General features: G+C 48.1%; 2 protein-coding genes across 2 annotated transcripts in view; one reads left to right on the top strand and one right to left on the bottom strand.

The window, feature by feature from the left end:
• The window catches only part of ARHGEF5 (Rho guanine nucleotide exchange factor 5), a 26,140-nt gene extending 7,668 nt beyond the window's left edge, over positions 1-18,472 (bottom strand). Inside the window, 11 exon segments of the mRNA XM_017893754.1 lie at positions 617-706; positions 1,152-1,226; positions 1,481-1,610; positions 1,878-2,030; positions 2,591-2,751; positions 6,521-6,774; positions 6,965-7,029; positions 7,455-7,512; positions 8,043-8,641; positions 8,643-11,206; positions 18,317-18,472. Of these exon segments, the coding sequence (XP_017749243.1) occupies positions 617-706; positions 1,152-1,226; positions 1,481-1,610; positions 1,878-2,030; positions 2,591-2,751; positions 6,521-6,774; positions 6,965-7,029; positions 7,455-7,512; positions 8,043-8,641; positions 8,643-11,194 (4,137 nt within the window). The 5' untranslated portion in view covers positions 11,195-11,206; positions 18,317-18,472.
• On the top strand, positions 18,101-22,738 carry LOC108543327 (translation initiation factor IF-2-like). Its single transcript, XM_017893760.1, has 2 exons — positions 18,101-18,825; positions 22,698-22,738. The coding sequence occupies exon 1, from the start codon at positions 18,331-18,333 to the stop codon at positions 18,790-18,792; it is 462 nt and encodes a 153-aa protein (XP_017749249.1). The 5' UTR covers positions 18,101-18,330; the 3' UTR covers positions 18,793-18,825; positions 22,698-22,738.
• Positions 22,739-23,691: the final 953 nt, after the last annotated feature.

Below are 23,691 nucleotides of genomic sequence, written 5' to 3'. Positions count from 1 at the left end.
GCCTGGGGTGACAGAGGGGGACTTTAAAAAAAAAAAAAAAAAAGAAAAGAAAAAAAAAACAGATGGTATCTGTTCTAAGTTGGAATTTGAATGTGGAATGTCTATTTTAGATTTGTATTTCGATGAAGGATGTTGGTCCTAAATTTGGATCCAAACTTATGTAGGTTTGATTAGAAAGAGATTTGATAAAGTAATAAATGACTTAAGCACCACAACATTGTTTTATAAAGGCTCATCCTGAAAAGTTCTCTCTTATCTGCCCATTTCTCAAATGCACCCCCTTGTCCTCAGGTAACCACTATTCCTTTTTTTCTTATTCTCCTTCCAGAGTTTCTGTATGTACACACAAGCAGATACCTGTATGTATTTGTATCCTCCCACTTTTATACCAAAGGTGATATAATACACACACTTTTCTTTACCTTCTCTTTTCACTTAGCAATATGTCTTGGAGACCGAAGTAGGCCTCCCAGAAATAGGACAGAACAGAAGTTGGGCAGAAATGAGGGGAGGGGCTGGGGATAATGTGAGCAAGGTGGTTCCAGGTTAGGGGGTCATCTGTAGGACATGTTGAGGGAGTTCATGGGCAGGGATGGCGTGCATGGGACTGACTCACTTTGCACTCAAACTCAATCTTCTGACTCAGGTAGATTAGCTCCTCTGTCTGTCGCATACTCTGGACATTGTTATTGCAGTCCCGGATCAGCTAGGGGTGCATAGAGTGAGGAAAGGGGAAGGGCACCGTGTTAGAGGCTTTGACCTTTGAGTCCCCTGCAAGCAATCTGTAAATAGGTTATGACGGCCTCGGTCATTTCTCCCAGGCTGGAATTGGGCAGGCAGTATCAAGCACAAGTCCTAGGCAACTTTGCATGACCCAGAAGAACATTCTTGGACTGAGTAAAAATGAGATTGAATGTGGGGGCGATGGTGGAGAGGGCACAGTCCCTTGATGTGGAGTGTGCTCAGCGTGGGACAGGTGGCTGAGGGGTGTGTATGTTTGGAAGTTTGGTGGAGGCAGGGAGGTGGCTGAGCTCTCCCAACAGGGTCCCACCTCCCATGCTCCCTGGAGTCATGGGCCTAGGCGGGGAAGACCTCTCTGGGAAGAACACACAGAGGGTCAGAGGGTCAGATTGGAGGTGGTGGCTGCCTACCTGCTCCAGGGCATGGTGCGCCTTCGTGGCCTCTGCCTCCTCCGAGGAGCCAGGCTGTGTTCTCTTCAGAATGTTCTATTGAACAGACAGTGGGCAGCAGTGAAAGGGGAAGAAGAAATGGGAAACAGGAAGAAATGATTGGGGGCAGGTGAATGGAGAAGCCCAGGGACCACATTTCAGTAGCAAATATTTCTAAGCAAGCAGGCAGTGGGCAGCAGGGAGACAGGATGTGGAGATCTGGCAGAAGAATGGTTGGTCCTTTGTTATGGGTCTTCCTGAGGGCATCACTTTGAGTTAAGGGGAGAGGATCAAGGTAGCATCTGCCCTACCTGGAGCAGCAGTTTGAGGCGGGTGATGCGTTGGAAGGGCAGAATCAGAAAGGACTTGAGGGAAAGGCGCTGGCAGACGGGGTCGCTCTCCAGCTTCTCCAAGACCTCTCGGAAATTGCTGTTGCTATTCCTGCATGGAGAGCAAGCCTTAGGGGAGGGGGGATGTGGGGAGCAATGGGGATGCAGTGAAGGTGCGGAGAAGGGAGCTCAGTGGAATATCTGTGGGTTGGGAAAGAGCAGTGGGAGCTGATGTACAGGGCGCTCAGATGTGATGGTTGGGGGAACCAACACGGAGGGCGGGATGGGGAAGTGTGCTCTTGGGATAGCCCGCTGGGCCGGGGACTGGAGCATGGTCACTGTAGGCCTACATGGGGATTGAATGGAGGATGAGTCTCACATCAGGCTCTGGAAGGTGCGTTCCTGATAGGTCTGGTTGGTGACATAAGGCAGGTAGACCCGGCGGAAGTCTGGGGCATGGTTCAGGACTACATCACATACTTGGAAGGAGAAGATATTGTTCTCAAAGTTCTCTTCCAGGTCTGAAAGGAACCTGTACAGGAGTTAAACAAGTATCATGAGACTTCTGGGCCTCAGTTAAGCAGTTGACTGGCCCCGGATGTACACTGAGCTGGTGACTTCTTCACTCCATTAACCAATAACTTCTATTGACTCTCCTTTACTCTGTGCTCCTTGCTATGCACTAGAATTCTCTCCAAAACTGTCCCGAGTTTGAGCCTAATATAACACTTTTATTCTAATATTCCATTTCTCATTCTTCTTTTGAACGTGTTCAGGTTTTCTGATCTTTAGATGGTGTTTCCACCTCATCTCCAATGCAGTGCATGACCACAGTCATCCAAAACCTCCACCCAGGAAACATTGCTCATTTACTACTCCGTTAATGGATCTATCCACCCACAGGCCCTCTCCTCTTCTTGCTATTCTTTTTCCTACAGCCATCAGGAATCATGGAAGAAACTGAGGCCCAATTTCATCCCATCTCATAAGAAAATGAGAGGGTTTCTAACGGGGGAAAAAAACAACGGAACATTTAAAGCCTCACAACAGGGGGGCTGAGTGAGTGGGATTTGAGAGAAGGGGGGGTCTCACGTGGCGCTGACGTCCCGCACATCCTGTAAACGAGAGAAGAGCCATTGGTGCTCCTGGTTGGAAAGTGTGGCCCGGAGTGAGGTTGAAAGTTGGAAATGATCCACAGCTATGTTTAGACTGCGCAGATAGGAGGCCTCTGACACGATCAGCTCAAATTTGACCTAGGAGGTTGGAGATGAGGAAGATTAACTAAGAATTTTATTTACCCCCTGGAATATGCCAGCCACTGTGTAATGTTTTAGGGGTAGAGCGGTGGGCAAGATCCTTTTATGGTTTCACAGTCACACCAGAACCTTAGTTGATCTGTGGGGAGAGGGGAAGAACATTTGAGTAGGATTTAATCTAGGGTTGAAGCACAGGTACAGTCCTTCAAAGGTGTAAGAAAACTATGCTTTCCAGAAATCTAAATAACACAAAAACAAGAACAAAAAATGAATAACAAAATCAGATGAATATGTTAATTTGCTTCACGAGGGTAACTGTGTTACTATTTATATGTATCCCATAACATCATGTTGTATATCTTGAATATACACAATAAAATCTATATTAAAAAAACTAAGTAGACTGGGCACAGTAGCTCATGCCTGTAATCCCAACACTTTGGGAGGCTGAGGTGGGTGCATCGCTTGAGTCCGGGAGTTCAGGACCAGGCTGGGCGACATAGAGACCCTGTCTCTACAAAAAATACAAAAATTAGCCAGGTATGGTGGCATGCACCTGTAGTCCCAGCTATTCGAGAGGCTGAGGCGGAAGGATTGCTTGTGCCTGGGAGGTGAGGTTACAGTGAGCCGAGATCGCACCCCTGCACTTCAGCCTGGGTGACAGAGTGAGACCCTGTCTCAAAACAAACAAACTAACTAAACTAAATTGAGCATTTTTTGAACCAAGTGTACAGCAGTAGTGACAACAGATGAGGTTGCAGCAGTTGAGGAGGCCTTAAGGGTAATGTAAACAATGTAAAATTGTTTGGACTTAAGACAATGGGACAATGAAAATAGGTTTTACGTAGGAGAATAACTTAACCAGATTTGCTTTTTATAAAGTTATTATTATTATTTTTTTTGAGATGGAGTCTTGCTCTGTCACCCAGACTGCAGTGCAGTGACATGATCTCAACCCACTGCAACCTCTGTGTCCCAGGTTCAAGAGATTCTCCTGCCCCAGCTTCCTGAGTAGCTGGGATGACAGGTGTGCACCTCCACGCCCAGTTAATTTTTGTATTTTTAGTAGAGACGGGGTTTCACCGTATTGGCCAGGCTGGTCTTGAGCTCCTGACCTCAGTTGATCCACCCTCCTTGGCTTCCCAAAGTGCTGGGATTAGAGGTGTGAGCCGTTGAGCCCAGCCTGTTTTTTATAAAGTTATTTCTAAGCAGAATGAGAATAAAAGATGAAAAGAAGCAAGAGCCATGTTAAGAAACTATTGTAATAATTCCACATGAGAGATGAAGGCCTGAATAGCCATGGAGCTGAAGAGAAGTAGATTAATTTTATAATTATTTATGAGGTAGAATTGGAAGGGCTGGATTATTTGCTAGAAATGGAGCCTTAAAGAGAAGGACGGTTCAAAGCTAATGTTTTGTACTCAAGCAAAAGCTTTTTGAGTCGGGCACCTGAGTGAATGATGGAGTAATTTACTGAGCCAGAGAACTCTGAAAAAGGCATAGATTTAGGGGATGAAAGTGATGAGCTCAGTTTGAGGTTTGAGGACAGATGAGAAGCAGGAGACAGAAGCAGGATATCTGAGAACAAGATGGCGCAGCTGTGGTTTAATGCATGCCCAGCATGTGAGAACTTGTCTAGAGGTTCCAGCGAGGTGCGCCATGACTCATGACCATGCCTCTAGCTTGGATGAAAAGCACGAGGCCTCAAGAGAGATGCCTGGATAGAAAAGAGAAAGGAGACACACACACCCTGGTGATGACTTGGACGACCAATGACACAGCCAGATGACCCTCCCATACAACAGCCCTGAACAGGGACACTGAAGGCTCATTTGCATCCTTGCACTAACATTCACTACATGACTGACTTTGGGTAGTTCATTTAACCTCTCTGAATCTCACTTTTCCTGTCCTTTTATGTGGATATAGTGACCCCCATCTCACTGTGGAAGATGCGACAGTCAAAAGAAATGGAGTCTGTGAAAGCACTTCATGGACCCCAGAGGGGCTACTTTATAAAATGAATTATGTGTGTTTAAGAGATAGAAATGTAAAGCCCTTTCTTCTCACAAACATGAGACCAGGGCTGGAATAGGAGCCCCGATGGACTTCCCAGTATGCTGGAGTTGGTAAAAGAGAGTTAGAACTCGTGTCATCTCCCATTGTTTGGTCAACAAATATGGGGAAGATCAGTTATTTTCTAAATATCTTCTCTGTACTTAAAAATTTGCAGCTAGAACAGGGCTCTCAAGTCTGAACTTTGCAAAGTCTAAAAATGTATTCTGTCTCTGACTCAGTAAAAGCATTGTCTATCAATAAATCCTCCTGGCCCAAATTTTACTCCTCCCTGCCTCTGAAAGGCAGAGAGTATGGCACTAATATTTATCAAACTATACATCAAACATTATTGCTGAATTAGATACGCATTATTTCATTTAAACCATTCAGCAACCCTGAAAGGTAGGCATTACTATCCTCAATTTGCAAGTAAGGAAACTGAGATTTAGTGAAGTTATAAGACTGCCTAAGCTAGTAAATGGTGAAGTCACGTTTCAAACCTAGGTCTGGCTTACTTAAAATGAAAAGTCAACATTTTTTTGAGAAATTACTATGTACCAGGCATTCATGTTTCTTGATTCTTGCGGTAACTGTTTGTATCTCAGTTTTACAAATGAGGAAACCGAGGCTTAGAAAGATCACGTCATTTGGCCAAAGGTAAATTGGAAATATTAAAGTGGGCTCTGCAGCTGGGCTCAGTGGCTCATGCCTGTAATTCCAGCACTTTGGGAGGCCGAAGCAGGAGTATTGCTTCAGCCCAGGAGTTCGAGACAACTGGGCAACATAATGAGACACCATCTTTACAAAAAATTAAAAAATCAGCTAGGCATAGTGGCACATACCAGTAGTCCTAGCTACTTGGGAGGCTGAGGCACGAAGACTGCTCGAGCCCAGGAGGTTGAGGCTGCAGTGAACAATGATTGTACCACAGTACTCCAGCCTGAGTGACAGAGCAAGACCCTGTCTCTAATAAATTAATAATTAAAAAAAAAAAAAGTGGGTTTCATATCCAGGTCATTTCTTCCTGAACCTAATTTCTTAAATATTATTCTATTCCATTGTTCCATATGGTCTTTCTAGAAAGAAAGGTTTTACCCCATATTTCAGACAAATTATTAAGAGGTGCTCTCCATGTAAAACTTACTAATGGTAATAGCTTAGAATCAGGCAAACAGCCTCTAGTTCAGTCTTGCTGTTGGGAGTAACAACCAAGCAGGGACTGACGATCATTCTAAGCCCCTGTCAGATTGATGGACCACAGGACAGCTGCAAGGGGCCCTCTTCAAGGGACCCAACAAAGAGCCCCTGAATGTGCCTTGGCTAAAGAAGAAAACTGTAGTGTAGCCTGAAACTCTGGTTGAAAAGGGAAGCTTTCCTCTAACCTGAAACAGCAGTGATGATGGGATTAACTCCACATTCCTCCACACAAATTCAGAAGCAATGGCCACCCTGTATAGCCCAGACCAACAGCAGGTAGGAGTAAGTGGCCTATGGCATGAGGTGAGGATAAAAGGGGAGGTGGTGAAATCCAGAAAACAATTCAACTTCTTCAGAATGGACATGACCCACAGCTGTGGCATGTACACACGTCTGTGTGGTGGGGACAGCCAACTCTTGGTGGCAGTGGTGAGCGGGAGAGAAGGATGCTAGCACACGAGACCTTGTCATCTTTTCTATAGCCCCCTCCCCACCACGGCCTGCCCCGTACCTCTTGCAGCTTTTGGTCTTCGTGAGTCATGGAGAGCAGCACGGTGCTGTTGCGCACCACGGGGATTTCCTGCCAGAGGGAGCCGCTGGAGGCCACGGAGAGCCGCTTCAGGTATGACTCGGATGAGACCAGGGCCTTCCGAGGCTGCCGCGGAGAGCTAGGCCCGGGTGTCTCAGATAGGCTCTCCAGCCGCTGCTGGCTCTGGATCTCCTTATTCAGGACAACATCACTGTACTCCTGGTAAAGCAGCTGGGCTGCAGGGCAAAGAAGCATGGGAAGGAAGAGAAGCAGGAAGAAGGGACGTGAGTGGAGATGGGGAAACAGATCTTCTGCAATGCCTTCTCGCTAGGGACCTTCCCACCCCGCTGCTGACAGTCACAAGCCCCTCTCCAGTGCTGGGCAGAATGCCCACCTGGGTCTATAGTTCCATGTCAAGGTACTCACAGGAGTTGATGAGCTTGGAGCAGCGTCTTGAAAAGCCTCCCATCACCTCCTTTGGTTTTTTCTCCCTGTGGAGTAAAGAAGGGCTCTGGGGTACCTACTGGCCATTAGACACAGAGAACCCCCGGTGACTGTGGGGGACAAAGTCTCTAACCTATGGGATGTGTGCTGGGATGTCAAGACCAAATCCCCTGGAGAGGCAGAGTTGCAGCTTGACCCACTTGGGCTAACATGGAGCTTTTTTGGGTTTAGTTCATGGCCATAGGGCTTGGGAGGACAGATGACTTGTAGGCTCAGCTGATCGAATGAGGTAGATAACGACAATCTCCCTACCCTGGTATCCCGGCATCTCTCTCTTCTCCTTACACCCGGAAGAAACAGGAATGAGCCATTCAGGGTCTCAGAACCCTTATCAACTGAAATTCTCCTGAGGGGATCTCAGTATCCCAAGTAAAGAGAGTCCATGTGGCTGTTAGGGGAGAGGGTGACTCACCGAAAAACAACAGTGTCCGAGGGTCCCAGATGTTTCTCCATGGCTGGACCTCTTGAATCTAAAAGTGGAAATGTGGAAGATAACTGAGATTTCAGAGGGATAGAGACAGCCAAAGAAGGTAAGACCTAGAGCAAGAGATGTAGGGGTCCAGAAGGGAAAATGGGCTCTATTGGGAAACTGGGAGGGAAGAAAGTGGCAGAGCAGAGAGTGTGAAGGAGACCAGTACCAGCGACGTCCCCAGCCATGGGTCAGGATGGGACTGGGACAAGTACAGGAAGCCTTTTCTACCACCCAGGAGGAGAGCAAGCCGGGGACTGTAACTGAAGAGCAGAGGGGAGTCCAAAACAACCTTGGGACATCCAAAGAAGGTGCTGGTTGAGAGAGAGACAGGGAGATAGAGGGGAAAAAGGAAGAGCATCCCAAGGAGCTTGGAGGGCGTTTCGGGGCTCTGTGTTGAGGTTAGGCACACGTGTGAGTGAAGCCAGCAGAGGGAATGCTAGGAACCCTGAGGACAGAAGATGGGATAAGGTGGGAAGAGCTGGGAAAAGCCTGGTCTGATGTGTCACTGTGGTCCTGGTCCTTGCTCACCTGAAGAGCCCTCAGGCAAGATGGAAGGTCTGCGCAGGCCCTGCCGACTCCAGCCCTTGTGCTTGCTGGCCCCCTCACTAGGAGCCACAGCCTGTCCACTGTTGTCCCCTGGTGGCCTCCCTGAGTCCCGCCTGTGGGGCCAGCTGGATGACTTCTCCAGGTGCAGATGGCTGTGTTTTTCTGGCTGCCTTGCTTGGCTCACAGATGACCTCCCTGGGCCACTGGTTCCTTGCTGAGGGGTTGTCCTTCTCAAAGGTTCTCTTGCAGGGGCCTCAGGGTGTTCTGAGACTCCTGCTTCATCCTTAGGGGTGGGTCCCTGGAGCTCCGGAGTCCAGGGAGTGGTAGGGGAAGAGGGGCATAGGAAGTTTGTCATGTTGCTGAAAGCCATGCCAGGGGACACTTCGCTCTTACTCCTGCTGGTAGAAGTGAAAGACTCTGTTGATCTACCTGTGGCCGGGGGCCAGGAAGTGCGTCCAGCAGAGGTGGGGATGGGGACTGTCCAGTCTTGACAAGCAGGTCTTGTTTTAGCATGACCCCCTGAGTTCATATGTCCTCCCCGAGTGCTCCTGCTCCTCCCCCTGGACTTTGGGGTAATGGGGTGGTTCGGTGGGAGGGTCTATGATGGGTAGCGGGGGTAGAGGCCTGTAGATCCTTGAGATACCAGGAGCAGAAATGGAAGAAAGGTGGGGTTGTGGCAAATCAGGGGTAGGGGGTAGTGGCTTGTTGTATCTCCACCTGGGGGTGACCTGAGCATGGTGGAAGCTGTCTGGGGTAGATGGCAGAGGCCGGTGCTGCCTGGCCACAGCCGGGTCAGAGGCTTGGGGAAGTGGGCCTTTATGGTGGGTATATGGCCCTGAACCTAGGGCCAATGGAGGAGGGTGGCTATGCTGCTTCAGTGTGGGAACCACCACACGTGGATGGCCATCTCTCTCCACGATGGGGGGATGGGCATCTCTCCTCTCTGGAGGAGGAGGGGGCAGAGGTTCGTGGATCCTCACATCCATGGAGACAAAGGATGGGGAAGAACCATAGGCGGGAGACTCTGTGGCAAAGGCTGGATTATGTGGGGACCCCCAGGGCTGGCTGCTGGGAGGACTGCTGGGCCTCTCTAGATTTGAGATGGATCCTCGAGAGTCCTGCTTCAGAGTGGATAAGGCAGTAAGGGATTCTGAAACGGTGCTGCAGTCCCTACCACTATTTCTGTCCCTTCTTGGGGTCACAGAGCTGTAGATGGCAGGTTTGGGGGGCCTCTGGGGCAGCTCTGAGTGGGAGTGGAAAAGTAACATTCCCACCAGGTCTGGAGTCTGCTCTGTCCTGTGAGAACCAGGGAAGGAGTCACTCCGTAAGTACTGGACGGTGCCTGTGGAGTTGGCTGGGGGCCTGGGAGGGCTGGCCCCGGCAGAGGGGAAGCCATGGAGGGTAGCTGGGCACATCTCCGAAGTCCCCTGGGGAGATGTGTCATCCATTGAGAGAGGGGCATTGGCAGTTTCTGAAGCATGTGCAGCACAAGAGATTTCCCTCCTGGGAAAGGCACCTGGGGGCCTGGCAGATACCGAGGCAGGTGTGATGGGGGAGGCTTCAGCAGGACTGGGAGGAGCTGAATCTGGTGTCCTTGGAGGAGTCACAGATGCACTGGCAAAGACTGCCTTAGTCCCTTGGCTGGACACTGTTCCCTTCCTCAGCCTGGATCCCTCTTGCTGGCTGTTTCGAGCTATTTCCTTGTCAGGTGACTCCTCAGTCGAAAAGAAGCCCAATAGAGAAATGGGCTGATGAGAGCATCTGATGGGCTCTAGCAAGGGAGACAGAGCTGCAGGGGGCGGTTCCTCAGCCCTGGACTCTGTCTGAGTCCTGGGAATCTGAGTCACGAGATATGACGCACCTGGAAACAGGTCACAGTGAGGAGAGTCCTCCGGGGCTACCAGAGTGGGCATCGGAGGCCCATGATGCTCATTCTCCTCTTCCCTGCTCCTCACTCCTCCCACTGCCCCCAGCCTGCCCCCATCCCAACTCCCTGGCTCTTTCTCCTCCTGCCCACCGACTGGTACCCCTTTCTCCTTTAGACCATGATCTTCTTGTTTTCCAGTTACTTCCTCTGACTTTCCCACAAAGCTTTGACTCTTCTCATCCTGAGAGTCCACCCTATTCTCCTCCGGCATCTGCAGCTCCCTCTTTCTCCCTTCTCCCTGTTCTGGACCTCCCTGACCCTGAGCCCTCCTCTCCATATCCTCCTGCTCCCACTCACCATCATTCAGACCCTCTGGTTCCCCAGTGAGCCTCGCTCTTTCTCCTTGTCTCCCAAGCATCACATCATCTTGTACCTGTTCCTGTTTTCGCTTCTGTTCTCCCTTTTCTCGATTAACCTGCTCTATCATCTGTTCCTCCCCCAACAGCCCATCAGCACAAACAGCCTCCCCCAGAGTTCCTTCCCCCCGAAATCCTGCTTCCTGCTGCCCCTGCTCCTCCAGAACTTGGACCTCCTGGGGATGCAAGAGCCCTCGACTTTCCTGAAGCTCCTCGAATGGCAGCTCTTCCCCCTGCCTGATAGTCCCACTTTCAGAGCCTTCATTCTGGTTGGTCTCTTCAGGATGCTCTTCGCAGGGAGAATAAAATCTGGTCTGACCAGAGGTATCTGAAGAGGTTTCCTCTTCTTCTTCTGCCTGTCCAGATCCCAATGTCAAAGAAGTAAGTCCTGGCCAAAATTCCACCTCCTCTTCTTCACTTCCCAGGTCACTGGAAAATGGGGCCATATCTAGATGATCACTCTGAATGGGGCAGGCCCAGAGCTCTGGGGAAGCTACAGTCCTTGCTTGTCGGCCTGCCAGGCTCTGGGGTGCTGCCTCCCAGTGTTCTGGAGTGTCACAGGCCTCAGCCACAAGGCTTTCCTGATTGGGCTCCACATCTGCAGAACCTTCCTTGGGAAAAGAGGGCATCGTCTCAACCGCATAATCACACACATCCCTTAACTCTCTCTGCTGGGTTGCTGAGAGTCTGTGTTCCTCTCTCCATTTATAGGATGGGTCCTCATCTTCTTGAGCTTCAAGCCCCAAGGCAGACACCTGGCTGCTCCTCATGGGAGCCTCAGGGATAATGCTGAGTTCCACTGTGGCAGGGATGGGAGGAGAGGCTCCATGCTGGGCTTCCTCAGCCTCCATCAGGGCTGAGTCCTAAGGAGGAATCAAAGACAAAGATTTCTAATAACTCTGCTTTTACCTATCAGAGGAAGAGACTGTAAAAAAGAAGAGTGATGCATTTATTTGGTTCCATTTAGGGTCAGTCTTTGAGACAACAGGTTCTCAACAAAATAAGCAATAGGCTCTATAAAACTTGTCATTGATGTATTTATTTCATAAATATTTTCCTAGTGACCCTGTTCAGTGTGGGGCATTCAATAGTGAATGAGATAAAGATCTTGTCATCATGGAGCCTGTGGTCTTGTGAGGGAAACAGGTCATAATGAACAATTAAATTATAGCAGAGGACCATTGGCAGAGAGTGCCAAGCAGCTTCCCGTTGTCAGTTCTCTCTAGACTCCATTATGTCATCTTCTGTCTCTCCCTGTCTACTCTTCGGACACTAGGAGTGACTCAGCCTCATATAACTCCCAGACACAGCACAGGACACACCCCAGATCTATTAGGCCAGAGAAGCAGTGTCAGGAGGGGGTCTTCCTCTTAAGCTGTGGACATCAGTTAAAATAGGCCAGGCTATGATAGCCAATGTGCGAGGTGCTATGGTTTCATCTTCTTTAGAGAGGGTTTGGAGTTTACTCATCTTTCTATTTTCCATAGTGTCTACTACAGCATTGTAACTAACCAACAGCTTTGTTTCCAATTCTAGAGGCAGCTGTTGTAAAGTGGGATGATAACTGCCTTATTGGATTAGTGTTGAACTAGACACGTTACCTCCTTCAAGGAGGACCACAGAAGGGTGACTTCTGCATCATCTTACTCTCCCCTTGGCCTCAGTATCCGTACGAACTCTTCTCATGAATTCTTTTGACCTTCCTGTCTTTGGATTTCAACCTTCCTGCCTTTTCTCTCACTTCCAGCAGAACACCTCATCTCCTATTTTGCAAAGAAAATAGAAACTGATGGAACTGGGTTTCTCTCACCTCAATTTCTAGCGATCCAAAGCAACCTGTATTTCCACTCTTTCTGTCTTCCGCCCTCAGTCAGGAAAAGACGTATCCCTCCTTTCCATTCTCTGTCACTTCTAGCCTGCTTCCCCAGGAGCCCTGTGCACTCATACTTTCAACATCCCTGCTGAACAACCCCTGGGGTATGGAAGCATTCCCACATTCTTCTCATCTTTCAAATGACTAGAAGGAGTTGCTCTTATCTGCTGTCTTCATACTCTCACATCCCACGTGCCTCCAACCCAGCTTTGATAAGCAGCATTCTGTCAATATTCCCTACAATCTACATGTTGTTAATTCCAAAGAAGACCCTACGGATCTTCATTTTGGGTAGTTCTTGTCAGTATTTGACACTACTGAGTTTAGAAATATTCTCTTGTTACTTGTAGTATTACATTTTCCTGGTTTGACCCCTTTAGTTTCCCCCAATTTTTTTTTTTTTTTGAGACAGAGTCTCACTTTGTCACCCAGGCTGGAGTGCAGTGGTGCAATCTCGGCTCACCGCAACCTCCACCTCCTGGGTTCAAGCGATTCTCCTGGCTCAGCCTCCCGAGTAGCTAAGACTATAGGCGTGTGCCACCACACCCAGCTAATTTTTGTATTTTTAGTAGAGATGGGGTTTCATCATTTTGGCCAGGATGGTCTCGATCTGCTGACCTCATGATCAGCCCACCTCGGCCTCCCAAAGTGTTGTGATTACAGGTGTGAGCCACCACACCTGGCCTCTCCTGATCTTTTAACTAGGTTAAACTGTACCTCTCTTTGTAGCAATTTGCAACTATAATTCAGTTATTTTTCCTTTGTACCATTTATACAATTATAATTATATAATGATATGTGTATTTTGATTTACCCTCTATTGCAACCAATAGATGGTAAAATTTATGAGATTAAGAACTATGACTTGCTCAATGATCCATACTTAGCCTAATACTGGCCTAAACTAAGTGTTTAATAAATATTTTTCACATAAAGAATAAAATTCAGGCCAGAATAAAATGTGATCCTTTTACTTCAATGGAAAATGCCCACCTTTTCCTAAAATAATGATTAACAGTTTACACAGAACTTTAAACATTTAGAGCTGTATACATAACAAATTAATTTTTCTTATTTTTCATTCTGAAACACTAAGGTTTTCCTGCATACATGTCACTAAAAATAATGAAACACTTCTTTAAATATGTATATGCCATACATCTAAGAGTCATCATATAAGATGGGTACCATTATTCTGCCCATTTTACAGATGAGAAACTGAGTTTCCCAATGCACTTTACATATATAATCCCGACACTCTGGGAGGCTGAGACAGGTCAATTGCTTGAATCTAGGAGTTTGAGACCAGCCTGGAAAACATGGTGAAACCCTGTCTCCATAAAAAATACAAAAATTAGTGGAGCATAGTGGCATGTGTCTGTAGTCCCAGCTACTCGGGGGCTGAGATGGGAAGATCCCTTAAGCCCAGGAGGCAGAGGGTGAAGTGACCCAAGATTACATCACTGCACTCCAGTCTGGGTGACAGAGTGAGACCCTGTCTCTAAATAAATAAATAAAAATAAAATAAAATAAAATTCTTGTTTCCCTCCTGGCCCAGATTCCCTATATCTAATCAATCGCCATGTGCTATTGACCTCATCTGCTAAATATCCCTTAAGACTGTCCAGTTCTGTCCCATCCGTCTCCACTGGTGCATGCTACTACTGCCTCGCCCAGCCACTGCACCCGGCCACAGCTTGGGCACTGGCCTCCACTCATTTTGTGCTATTCCAATCCGTTCTCCATACAGTACCTAAGTGAGCTTCAAAAGCACCACTTCCAGCTTAGATTCTTCTGTAACCTCTGAATACTCTTGAGATGAAATCTAAATCTTCAGCATGGGCTATACACCCTGTACAAGCCTTCTTCTCCAGCAGCCTATTCACCTGTCACCATCTGTCCCTGCCCCCATCCCCCCTCTCCCACTGGCTTTCAGTGTCTTTAGCTTACTTTTCTCTCTGTCTCTCACCTGTAGGCCTTTGCAGACACTGCTCCTCTGCCTGGAATCCTCTTTTGCAACAGATAATCCTTTGCTTGTCCTCAAACACATCTTGCACTTGTCATGCCATATTTAATGTCTGTTTTCCAGGCTAGATCACGAGCACCATGAAGGCACAAACACTGCCATATAACCCCTCTGCCTGAAGCTTAGCTGGTCCTCAATAAAGATGTATTGCATGAATGAATGGTGGAAGAATACAGAGTGAAAAGAGTGTGGCTCAGTGTTTGGTTGTGCCTCTGTGGTATCTTTGCTGGTTTTAAGACAATTGTAGAAACCATTTAATTATTTGAACATTCAATTTCTTATCTTTAAAAAAGGAGACAAAAGGACTCCTTCACAGTTCTAGTAAAGACTAAACAACATAAAAATGTACACTGTTATCTTTAAGGGTCATAGAAATGGTGGCTATCGTAAATACTGCTGATCCGAGAGAGAGAGAATAAGTGTAAGAGACAAGCATAGGATTCATAAAGCCGGAAGGACCTTCAGAGACACACAGAAGCTTTGCTCAATTTACAGATGAAGAAACTAAAGGTCAAAGACCCTAGACCCTTGCTCAAATCTCCTAAGCGAATGGTGTGAGCAAACCTGAAGCAAAGTTGCTTGACTTAAGTCTACTGTAAGCACTTAGAGTTTCCACTGAAAGAAAGCTGGCAGGGCATCAGTCCAGAGAAGACCTCAGAATTCTATGGACCCAATGCTGCACCTGACCCTGCACCTTTCTTGTCTGGTCCAGGCTTAAACTGAAAACTCACCTGCTCAGAATACTGTCTTGCTGAGCCACTGTGTACACACACACAGACACACACACACTCTCTCACACACACACACACTCTGAGCCATCCTTACAATCTCTTGCAATAGAGCCTGACATAACCAAACAGGCAGGTCCTCAGCACACTGCAGAGTAGTATGTGACAAGATTCTGGCCATCCCAGAGACACAGATACCATCTATATGGGGCAAAGAGGTATGCCTGACATAATTCTACACAGGCAGAAGGACTTTTAAGTCCTTTTCCAGTTAATTGACACCATGTGCAATTGGCTCCCTATGTCTAGCCCTTAAGTACAAAATAGTATAATCCCTATGGGTGATTCTGTGATGTGGCCCTATTCCCTCAATCACACATCGGATAATATACTTGCTCACTGTAAGACACTTTCTGAAACTTGGCTCCTTCCTGCCTAAGGAGACCATGGGACTAAACCTGTAGTCTCTCCTCACCCACATCTGTATGGCTCAGGCCCTCTCCTCCATATACACCATCACGTCCTCAAAACAAGTAGCCTCTAAATATGTGTGTTTCTGCCATATCTAGGGTATATCTATAAATACCATGTGCTACCTGGACATTTTCTGTTCCAGTCTAGTAGCACCATGCATGCCTGCCTCTGCAAACCCATTGATACTGTTTCCAACTGTCTTTTTTTCATTTGGAAATATCAGTGGTCACCTGCTCAGCCACCAGTTACCGCAAAGGGAGAACATACCCCACGTTCCCTATACTTGATCCTATCTCAGTGATCCTGTTGCAATCAGGCATGACAAAGCTAAAATGTGACAAAGTGAAAGGAAATCTGTAAATCATGGTCTTACTCACGTAAAGGCATCAGGAGAGAGTTTTTTTGCAATGCTCATTATGTTAGAGTGCAAACATCCTCACCTCCTTCTCCACCGAGGGTGAATAATCACTGTTTATCTGTGTGCAGGCAAAGCCAGGGCATGGGATCATGGGGATATGGCCTTCCTTCAGACCACAGACATTTCGCATCCACATAACCTCACCCACGTGTGACTTCTTGAGAGGCAAAGCTTCAAGTCATCCCTTTAACACAATGTATGGCAGAGCTCACTATCTTCCCTAGAGCGCCCCCCCCCCCAACACCTTAGGTCTCGTCTATTTCTAGTCACTAGAAACAACACTGTATTTCAAGGATACTACCCCTCCCCAATCAAACTGCCAATTCTTTGAACTGAGGCTCAGTGCCATATATATTTTTGAGGACCATGCTTCCTGGATTTTCTAGCAAGGTCGATTTCAAATATTCTGACCTACAAACCACCAAAATAATATTGAGGTTAAAATAAGATCACCACATAGATATATAACTTTATTCACTGTTTGACATCACTGCCCTCAATACTACAAAGATATCAAAATAGGGGTAGCTTTCTGGACCACTGACTACTACAACGTGTGTTCTGTCCACTGTAGAAAAGTCCCACCATGCCAGTGAAAGCTGTAATAAACATTTATCTATTCCCTAATGTCTGAAAATGTCACACCAACTGCCTTATAGACCAGATGGTTTATATGAGAACATATTAGTATCAATGCTGACTTACACTCCACAATCTCATCTGTGGTCCTAGTGGCATCCACACAGATAATATTAGTGTGAGTGACATGTTTGTGTATTAACATAGACCTTGAGGGTGACTTTGTTCCAGTCTACCTTGCAGGCACTATAAGCCATCAGCTCCTGCTTACTCCACAGACACTGTGAGTGACCCAGTCCCTATCTACACCAGAACTGTTGGTCGCCTGTTTGAGTCTACACCACTGACACTTGAGTAATGCTGCTCCTGTGGAACCCAAGACCCTATGAGTGACACCATTCCTGTCCATACCACATAGTGACTGATCTCTCCAGACACCACAAATGACGTATTCCTGTCTATCCCACAGACACCACACGTAATGTGGCCAAAGAACCTCAGACTGCGTTAAAGGCAGCGATACATTCTCAGGACCTCTGATATGTGAAGACTCTTCTCTCTATTGAGAATCGCTATATTGTTGATGAGAGGGATTCCTTTACACTCCTCCTGATTACTCTCTCCTCCCCAGTAGGACCATGACATACATTCCTCCTGCACAACTGTCTCATGCAGAACTGACACGCCCTCATCCCATATTCCCAGTTCCTCAGGACTCCTTCACTAGCCATGGCTTCAGTTTTAGGCCCACAGATTGGTTAACAAATGACACCTGTTTTGCTAAGGCCTATACCAGGAGCTTCTTCATGCTCCAAGTGTGGATAAAACAGGACGTCTGAGACAGAGGCCACATCAGGAGCTTTTGAGCTGGGAGCTGGGATCTCTGGATTAGGCCCAAGATGCAAGGCAAGACAGTGGAGTGCAGTGGGGGAGCAAGCCAGGAAGGAAGCTTGAAAGGAAAATCACCCTCTCTCGTCTGTTTGACACACCCTTCTCTCTTAACCAGACAAGAGTCCTGGCCAGAGTTCACTTCTAGGTAGACAGGAGGGCAAATCTGTCTTTGGAACCCAAGATCCAGGAAGGGAAGAAAGGGACTGAGATCTGGAAATGACGTAGTATCACGATTGCCTCTATTCGGGCAGTCTGGCCGGAAGGCAACTGCAAAAGATGCTCAGGGGTTCTAGAGCGCTGAGTCCTCATTCTAGCACCCCCACCCCTACCTCAGCCCGCAGCTCTAAATAACTTCTTTCCACCTTGCTAAGAATGCAATGTTGTGATTCACATCCAGCTTTAGGAGGCTCCCCATATGTAGGGAACTGGGGTGGGGGCAGGGCAGGAGTCACTGTTTCAGGTTACACAGCTTCGGATAACACGGAGAGAAGCTACACATAGACTCACACAGTATGCAAATACCTACGGAGATAAATAAGGAAAGGCCCCGGCCTGGTTAAGGAAAAGGAGCCGATAAAACCTCCCCAAGGTAAGGAACAGCCTAGAAAGGGAATCTCAGTTATTCCTTCTGATACGGCTTAGTTTACCCCAGGGCGCCGACTTTGAAGAAAGAGCCCTGATTATTGGCCGGGGGAACGTCTGGGGGCAGGGTGCCCATTTCCTAGGCGGGACCCGACCGGAAGCAAACTTTTAGGCAACATTTCCTCCAGTTCCTCTCCTCTTCCCCACCAGGGTCCTCAGCCACACACCCCGAGCCCAGCCTGCAGGCCCAGCCCCCCCATTTCCGGAGCCTGCGCCCCGGACCCAGCGGGGGCTGATCCCTGGGGAAGGCCTGGCTTCCTCTTCCTTCCTGGTCCTGCCCCACCTCCGCCGGGCTCCACAGCCGCCGGGAGCCCAGGGCCGAGACGGGAAGAGGGCACCCACCTGGTCGGTGTCACATGCTGCTTCGGCCCCAGCGTCCCCTCCAGGTCCCGGCGCCGGCCGCAGTCCCCAGCGCCGTCCCCAGCGCAGGCCCGGCCGCCCCACCCGCGGCCCGCCCCTGGCCGCCCGACGGGAGGGAGGGATCGGGTTCTCCTAGGAAGTTTCAGGTGAGGAAACAGGGACACACCTTCCCGGAGGAGGGGCACGGCCCCTCCGCGCGCGAGCCCCATTGGTGTGAAAGAAGCTCCCGCCTCAGAGCTGGGAAGTGCCGGGCCGGCGGGGAGGGGAGCCCGGGCGCAAGGGCCAGGCCGCGGGCTGTCCCAGGGAGCCCCGAGGGCGCGGTGCGCGGGCGCAGGCGGGGTGACCCGGAGAAGGGTCGCGCTGAGAGACAGAGGGAGCCGGCTGGGCCCCGCGGTGTCCTCGGACGCCTCCGAAATCTCCCTGCGTGTTTGTTTCTTCGGAGCTTCACCGGAGCCTGACTCTGGACCCGGCCTGTCTGCCTGCTGCCGTCTGTATGTGTTTGTCTTTTGCCTTGGCCGTGCCTCTGCAAGTCTGACATCCGTGGTTGTACAAGTGTTTTTATCCTCAGGCCTCAGTGGTTTTTTGTTTGTTTGTTCGTTGTTGTTTTTCTTTTTTCCTGAGACGGAGTCTCGCCCTGTTGCCCAGGCTGGAGTGCAATGGCGCGATCTCGGCTCACTGCAACCGCCGTCTCTGGGTTCAAGAGACTCTCCTGCCTCAGCCTCCCGAGTAGCTGGGATTACAGGTCCGCGCCACCAGGCTCGTCTAATTTTTGTATTTTTTAGTGGAGACCGGGTTTCGCCATGTTGGCCAGGCTGGTCTGGAAACTCCTGACCTCAGGTGATGTGCCCGCCTCGGCCTCCCCAAGTGCTGGGATTACAGGCGTGAGCCACCGCACCTGGCCAAGGCCTCAGTGGTAATTTCTCTTCTGTGATGTCTCCTCCTATAGAATAAAGAGTGTCTCCTCCTTCTCCTCCTCCGCCCCCTTCTTCCTTTCTCTCCCCCTCTCTCTCCCTCCCCCTCTCCCATCTCTGGCGACTAGCGCTCGGCTCGGCTCATCCCTCCTTCACCCCTCCCCCTCTTCCTCCTCCCTCCCTTCCTCTCCTCCCCTCTTCTCCCTCCCTCGCTCTTCCTCCTCGCCTCTCTCCCCTCCCTCTTCCCTTCCTTCCTCACGCCCTCCCTCCCCTAGCCTCTCCCCTCTCCCCTCTCCCCTCTTCCCTCTTCCCTCTTCCTTCTCCTACTTAAGGCCTAGAGGTGTGGTCTCTGCAAGGACATGCTGGTGTCCTTTTGTATTCCTGAGTTTATTTTAGAATGAGTGCATATCTCAGGGTGTATGTTTCTTCTGTGTGCTTTCTAGGGCCTGTGTGTGTGTGTGTGTGTGTGTATTTAAATCTCTAAGCCCATGTTTGTGTGTTTTCTTATGCCTGTATTTTTTTTTTTTATTCTTTCAGGGAAACCTTGTGTTCTGTTAGTCTTGGAGGCCGAGGCTGAATGGTTTATCTCTGTGCCCCTCCAGTGACTTCAAAGAATGCCAAGTCTCTTGAGCGTGCGTGTGTGCATACACAGACACACACAAAATAGGCATCCTTTGCCTCAGGGACAGAGATTTTTGATATTTTTGGTTGAGTTTGACCACCCCCAAAGCCATTCACTACTCCAAGGGTTTCCATGGTGACAGAAGTCAAGTAAAATATTAATGGAGTCCTTGCCTATTTTGCTCTTAGGAATGCCATGGTCTGCAGCCCAAACAGCTTGGTTATACCATTTCTAGATCACCGTGCCCATTTACTGTTGCCAATGATCCTGGTTGAACGTGGTCAGTAGTTATTTTGAGGTGACTGTACAATAGAATGTAATTAAGGAAGTATAGCCTCTTCTCTAATACAGTCCTGAACAGCTTTATGTTTAAAGAGTATGCTACTTCTGCCGTGTTACTCTGAAGGATTAAGTCTTAAACAGTTCAGCAGTTTTCAGCCTACTCTAAGCTGCCGTGGAGTGTATGGGAAACAATAGGAAAAACTGGGATTAAGACTCAAAAATCTGGATTAAGAAGGGCACGCCCATGTGTCCTAGGCCCAGCAAAGGGGTAAGAACTGGGAGTACAGAAAGGCAAAAAGTTCAAACTGGGACTGGCTCTACTTCTAGGCTAGAATACGAAACTCATTCCCAGGTATGAGAGGGCCTTTGATTTATAATGAGTGAGCAGAGTAAACTTCTGATCTAGGGCAGAAGCTGTTGACCTCTGGGCCGGGCGCGGTGGCTCACATCTGTAATTCCAGCACTTTGGGAGGCCTTGGCTGGTGGATCACTTGAGGTCAGGAATTTGAGGCCAGCCTGGCCAAACATGGCGAAACCCCTTCTCTACTGAAAATGCAAAAATTAGCTGGGCGTGGTGGTGGGCACCTGTATTCCCAGCTATTTGGGAGGCTGAGGCAGGAGAATTATTTGAACCCAGGAGGCAGAGGTTGCAGTGAGCTGAGATTGCACCACTGCAGTCCAGCCTGGGTGACAGAGCGAGACTCTGTCTAAAAAAAAAAAAACAGAAAGTTGTTGACCTCTGGCATATTTCATGCTGCCTACGGTGGGTGGGCAATGGGGTCAGAGGTGCCAGAACTGCCTCCTGAACCAGCCTGGCTATTCTTTCTGCTTCCCTCCAGCTTCAGTTGGTTCTCCTTGATTACATCTCTCTCTCTTTTTCTTCTCTGAACCTCAGGTCTCATCAACTCGACCTCCTCTTGTTCTGCCAGCTCTGACTTGTGAGCATATTTTGGTTTTTGAAGTCACAACCCTTGATTCTTGTGCAGTTGTCCAGAGAGTTAGCACACAAGGCTTTTCCTGACTTTTCAACTAGTAGGAAAGTTACAACCGACCATTTAGGGAGTTTGCTCTTCCCATCAAGCCTGTTCCTGCCTGCAGGGTGTGTTTGCATGTGGAGGTCACTCTAGCTCTCCCAGGTTTTCTTCCTTTACTTTGCAGACTATGGTTCTCAGCATTTTATTTTATTTTTCGTTTTCATTTCTTACTGCTTGGTCTTGGTGACTGGGTTTCTTAATCAGGGCTGTCATCCTATCCTGAGATTTTGATATTTTATTTGGGCCTATATTTCCTCTGTATAAAGGCCTAGAGAGGAGAGAGAAAGATGCAATGGAAAGAGAATGAGATTTAGATTCAGCCGGGTAAATTTGAATCCTGCCTTCCATTTACTTCATGTGAAATCTTGGGCATATTTACCTTCCTGTGCTTTCTCTGAATCTTCCTACACTTCATTTCCCTAATGTCTTAAATGGGGATAATAATATGTAATAATACCTACATCACTGGATTATTGTGGTGATTCAATAATGTAATATATAGAAATCACCTTAGTATAAGTACCGGATGTGTAAAGGTGGTCAACCTGGGTTAGTTTCCTTTCCTAGCAGTGCCTGTCAGTGAGGCATGTTGAATGAATACATTTATAAGAACAAAGTGATAGGGGCTAGAAACAGTAAATAGATTCAAAATAAAGCTATTTTAAAATGAAATCTGTATTAGATGAGGCTGAATAAAAATAGCTTCTGGAACTTGGGACTACTTTAATTGACAATAATGCCTTTAAGATTAGTTATAGGGCTTGGGGAGAGGCAGGGAATGATCCTGTGTAGTCTAGGTATCAGGACTAAAGGAATGACAATGACCTTTTTTGAAGCAGGAACTCATCAGCGTTATCCCTGGGGCTGTCATTGTCCTGACTAGATAATGTCATGGTGCCACCATCCCACATTACTGGCTGCATTGTTCCCACGGTGAACTCTCTCTGACTCTCAGCTGGTCCAGTGCTACTTCTTGGAACACTCCTAAGGCCTTTCTGCCTCTGCTTTTTGCCTGATCCTGTAACCCAATATTGAACCTTTCAGACTGATTTTTAACTCAGTTTTGTCTTTTTTTTTTTTTTTTTTTTGAGATTGAGTCTCGCTCTGTTGCCAGGCTGGAGTGCAATGGTGCTATCTCAGCTCATGGTGACCTCTGTCTCCCAGGCTCAAGCGATTCTCCTGCCTGAGCCTCCTGAGTAGCTGGGATTACAAGCACATGCCACCACACCAGGCTAATTTTTGTATTTTTAGTAGAGATGAGGTTTCATCATGTTGGTCAGGCTGGTTTTGAACTCCTGACCTTGTGATCTACCTGCCTCAGCCTCCCAAAGTGCTGGGATTATAGGCGTGAGCCACTGTGCCTGGCCCCAGTTCTTCTGTTATTGGGGCTGACCGTGGTCTCTCCATTAGTCTCTGTTGAAGCTAGGCTGGCTTGGCCGTCGTGGTTCTTAGCTATCCTCTTCTATTCTAGTTTTTATTTTATTTTATTTTATTTATTTTATTTTATTTTTCAGAGATGGAGTCTTGCTCTGTCCAGCCCAGGCTAGAATGCAGTGGCACGATTTAGGCTCACTGCAGCCTCCACCTCCTGCGTTCGAGTGATTTTCCTGCCTCAGCCTCCCCAGGAGCTGGGATTACAGGTGCGTGCCACCACACCCAGCTAATTTTGTGTTTTTAGTAGAGATGGAGTTTCACTATGTTGGCCAGGCTCGTCTTGAACTCTTGACCCCATGTGATTGGGATTACAGGTGTGAGCTACCGCGCCCAGGCCATCCTCTTCTATTCTGATGAGCATAGTTTTATTTTCTATCCTTGGCTTCCCCTTACTTATTTTCTCAATCTTTGCACATTGATTGGCATGAGCCTAAATTTAGTGCCATTCAAGGCATACATACTAATTGCCTCATTCATTTTTTCTTCTATTCATTTACTCTATGCATTCTTAGAAACCAGATATACGAAGACAAGATCTCCGCTTTCAAGAAGCTCTCAATCTGATTGAGGAAAGAAACAGGTAGCAAATAATGACAGCAGAGCGTGGTAAATGTTATGTTGAGATGGACCCAAAGCACAATGGAAGCATAAGGGAGAGAGTAGGTGGCACTGCTTGCGGAATCAGAGAAGCCTGAATGGATGAGGTGGATTATATATAGTTTTTTCTTTTTTAGATAGGGTCTCACTCTGTCACCTAGGCTGGAGTGCAGTGGTGTGATCATGGCTCACTGCAGCTTCAAATTCTTGGGCTCGGGTGATCCTCCCACCTCAACCTCCTGGGGCTGGGACTACACACGTGCACCACCATGCACACCTGGCTAATTTTTGGTATATTCTTGTAAAGACAGAGTTTTGTCATGTTACCCAGGCTGGTCTCAAACTCCTTGACTCAAGAAATTCACTCACCTCGGCCTCCCAAAGTGCTGATATTACAGGTGTGAGCCAACGCGCCCAGCTAAGGTGAGATTTGAGTTGACTTGTCTTTTAAAAATATTCTGTTACTTGCTGGGCGCG

This window comes from Rhinopithecus bieti, unplaced genomic scaffold (genome assembly GCF_001698545.2).
Source record: "Rhinopithecus bieti isolate Rb0 unplaced genomic scaffold, ASM169854v2 scaffold_23862, whole genome shotgun sequence".
NCBI lineage: Eukaryota > Metazoa > Chordata > Mammalia > Primates > Cercopithecidae > Rhinopithecus > Rhinopithecus bieti.
The sequence above is the reverse complement of the archived record's forward strand: the minus strand, read 5'-3'. Positions and strand labels throughout refer to the sequence as shown.

Excerpts from the sequence above, each read along its gene's own strand:
- LOC108543327 (XM_017893760.1), top strand. The coding sequence starts at position 18,331 with ATGCTGCTTCGGCCCCAGCGTCCCCTCCAGGTCCCGGCGCCGGCCGCA.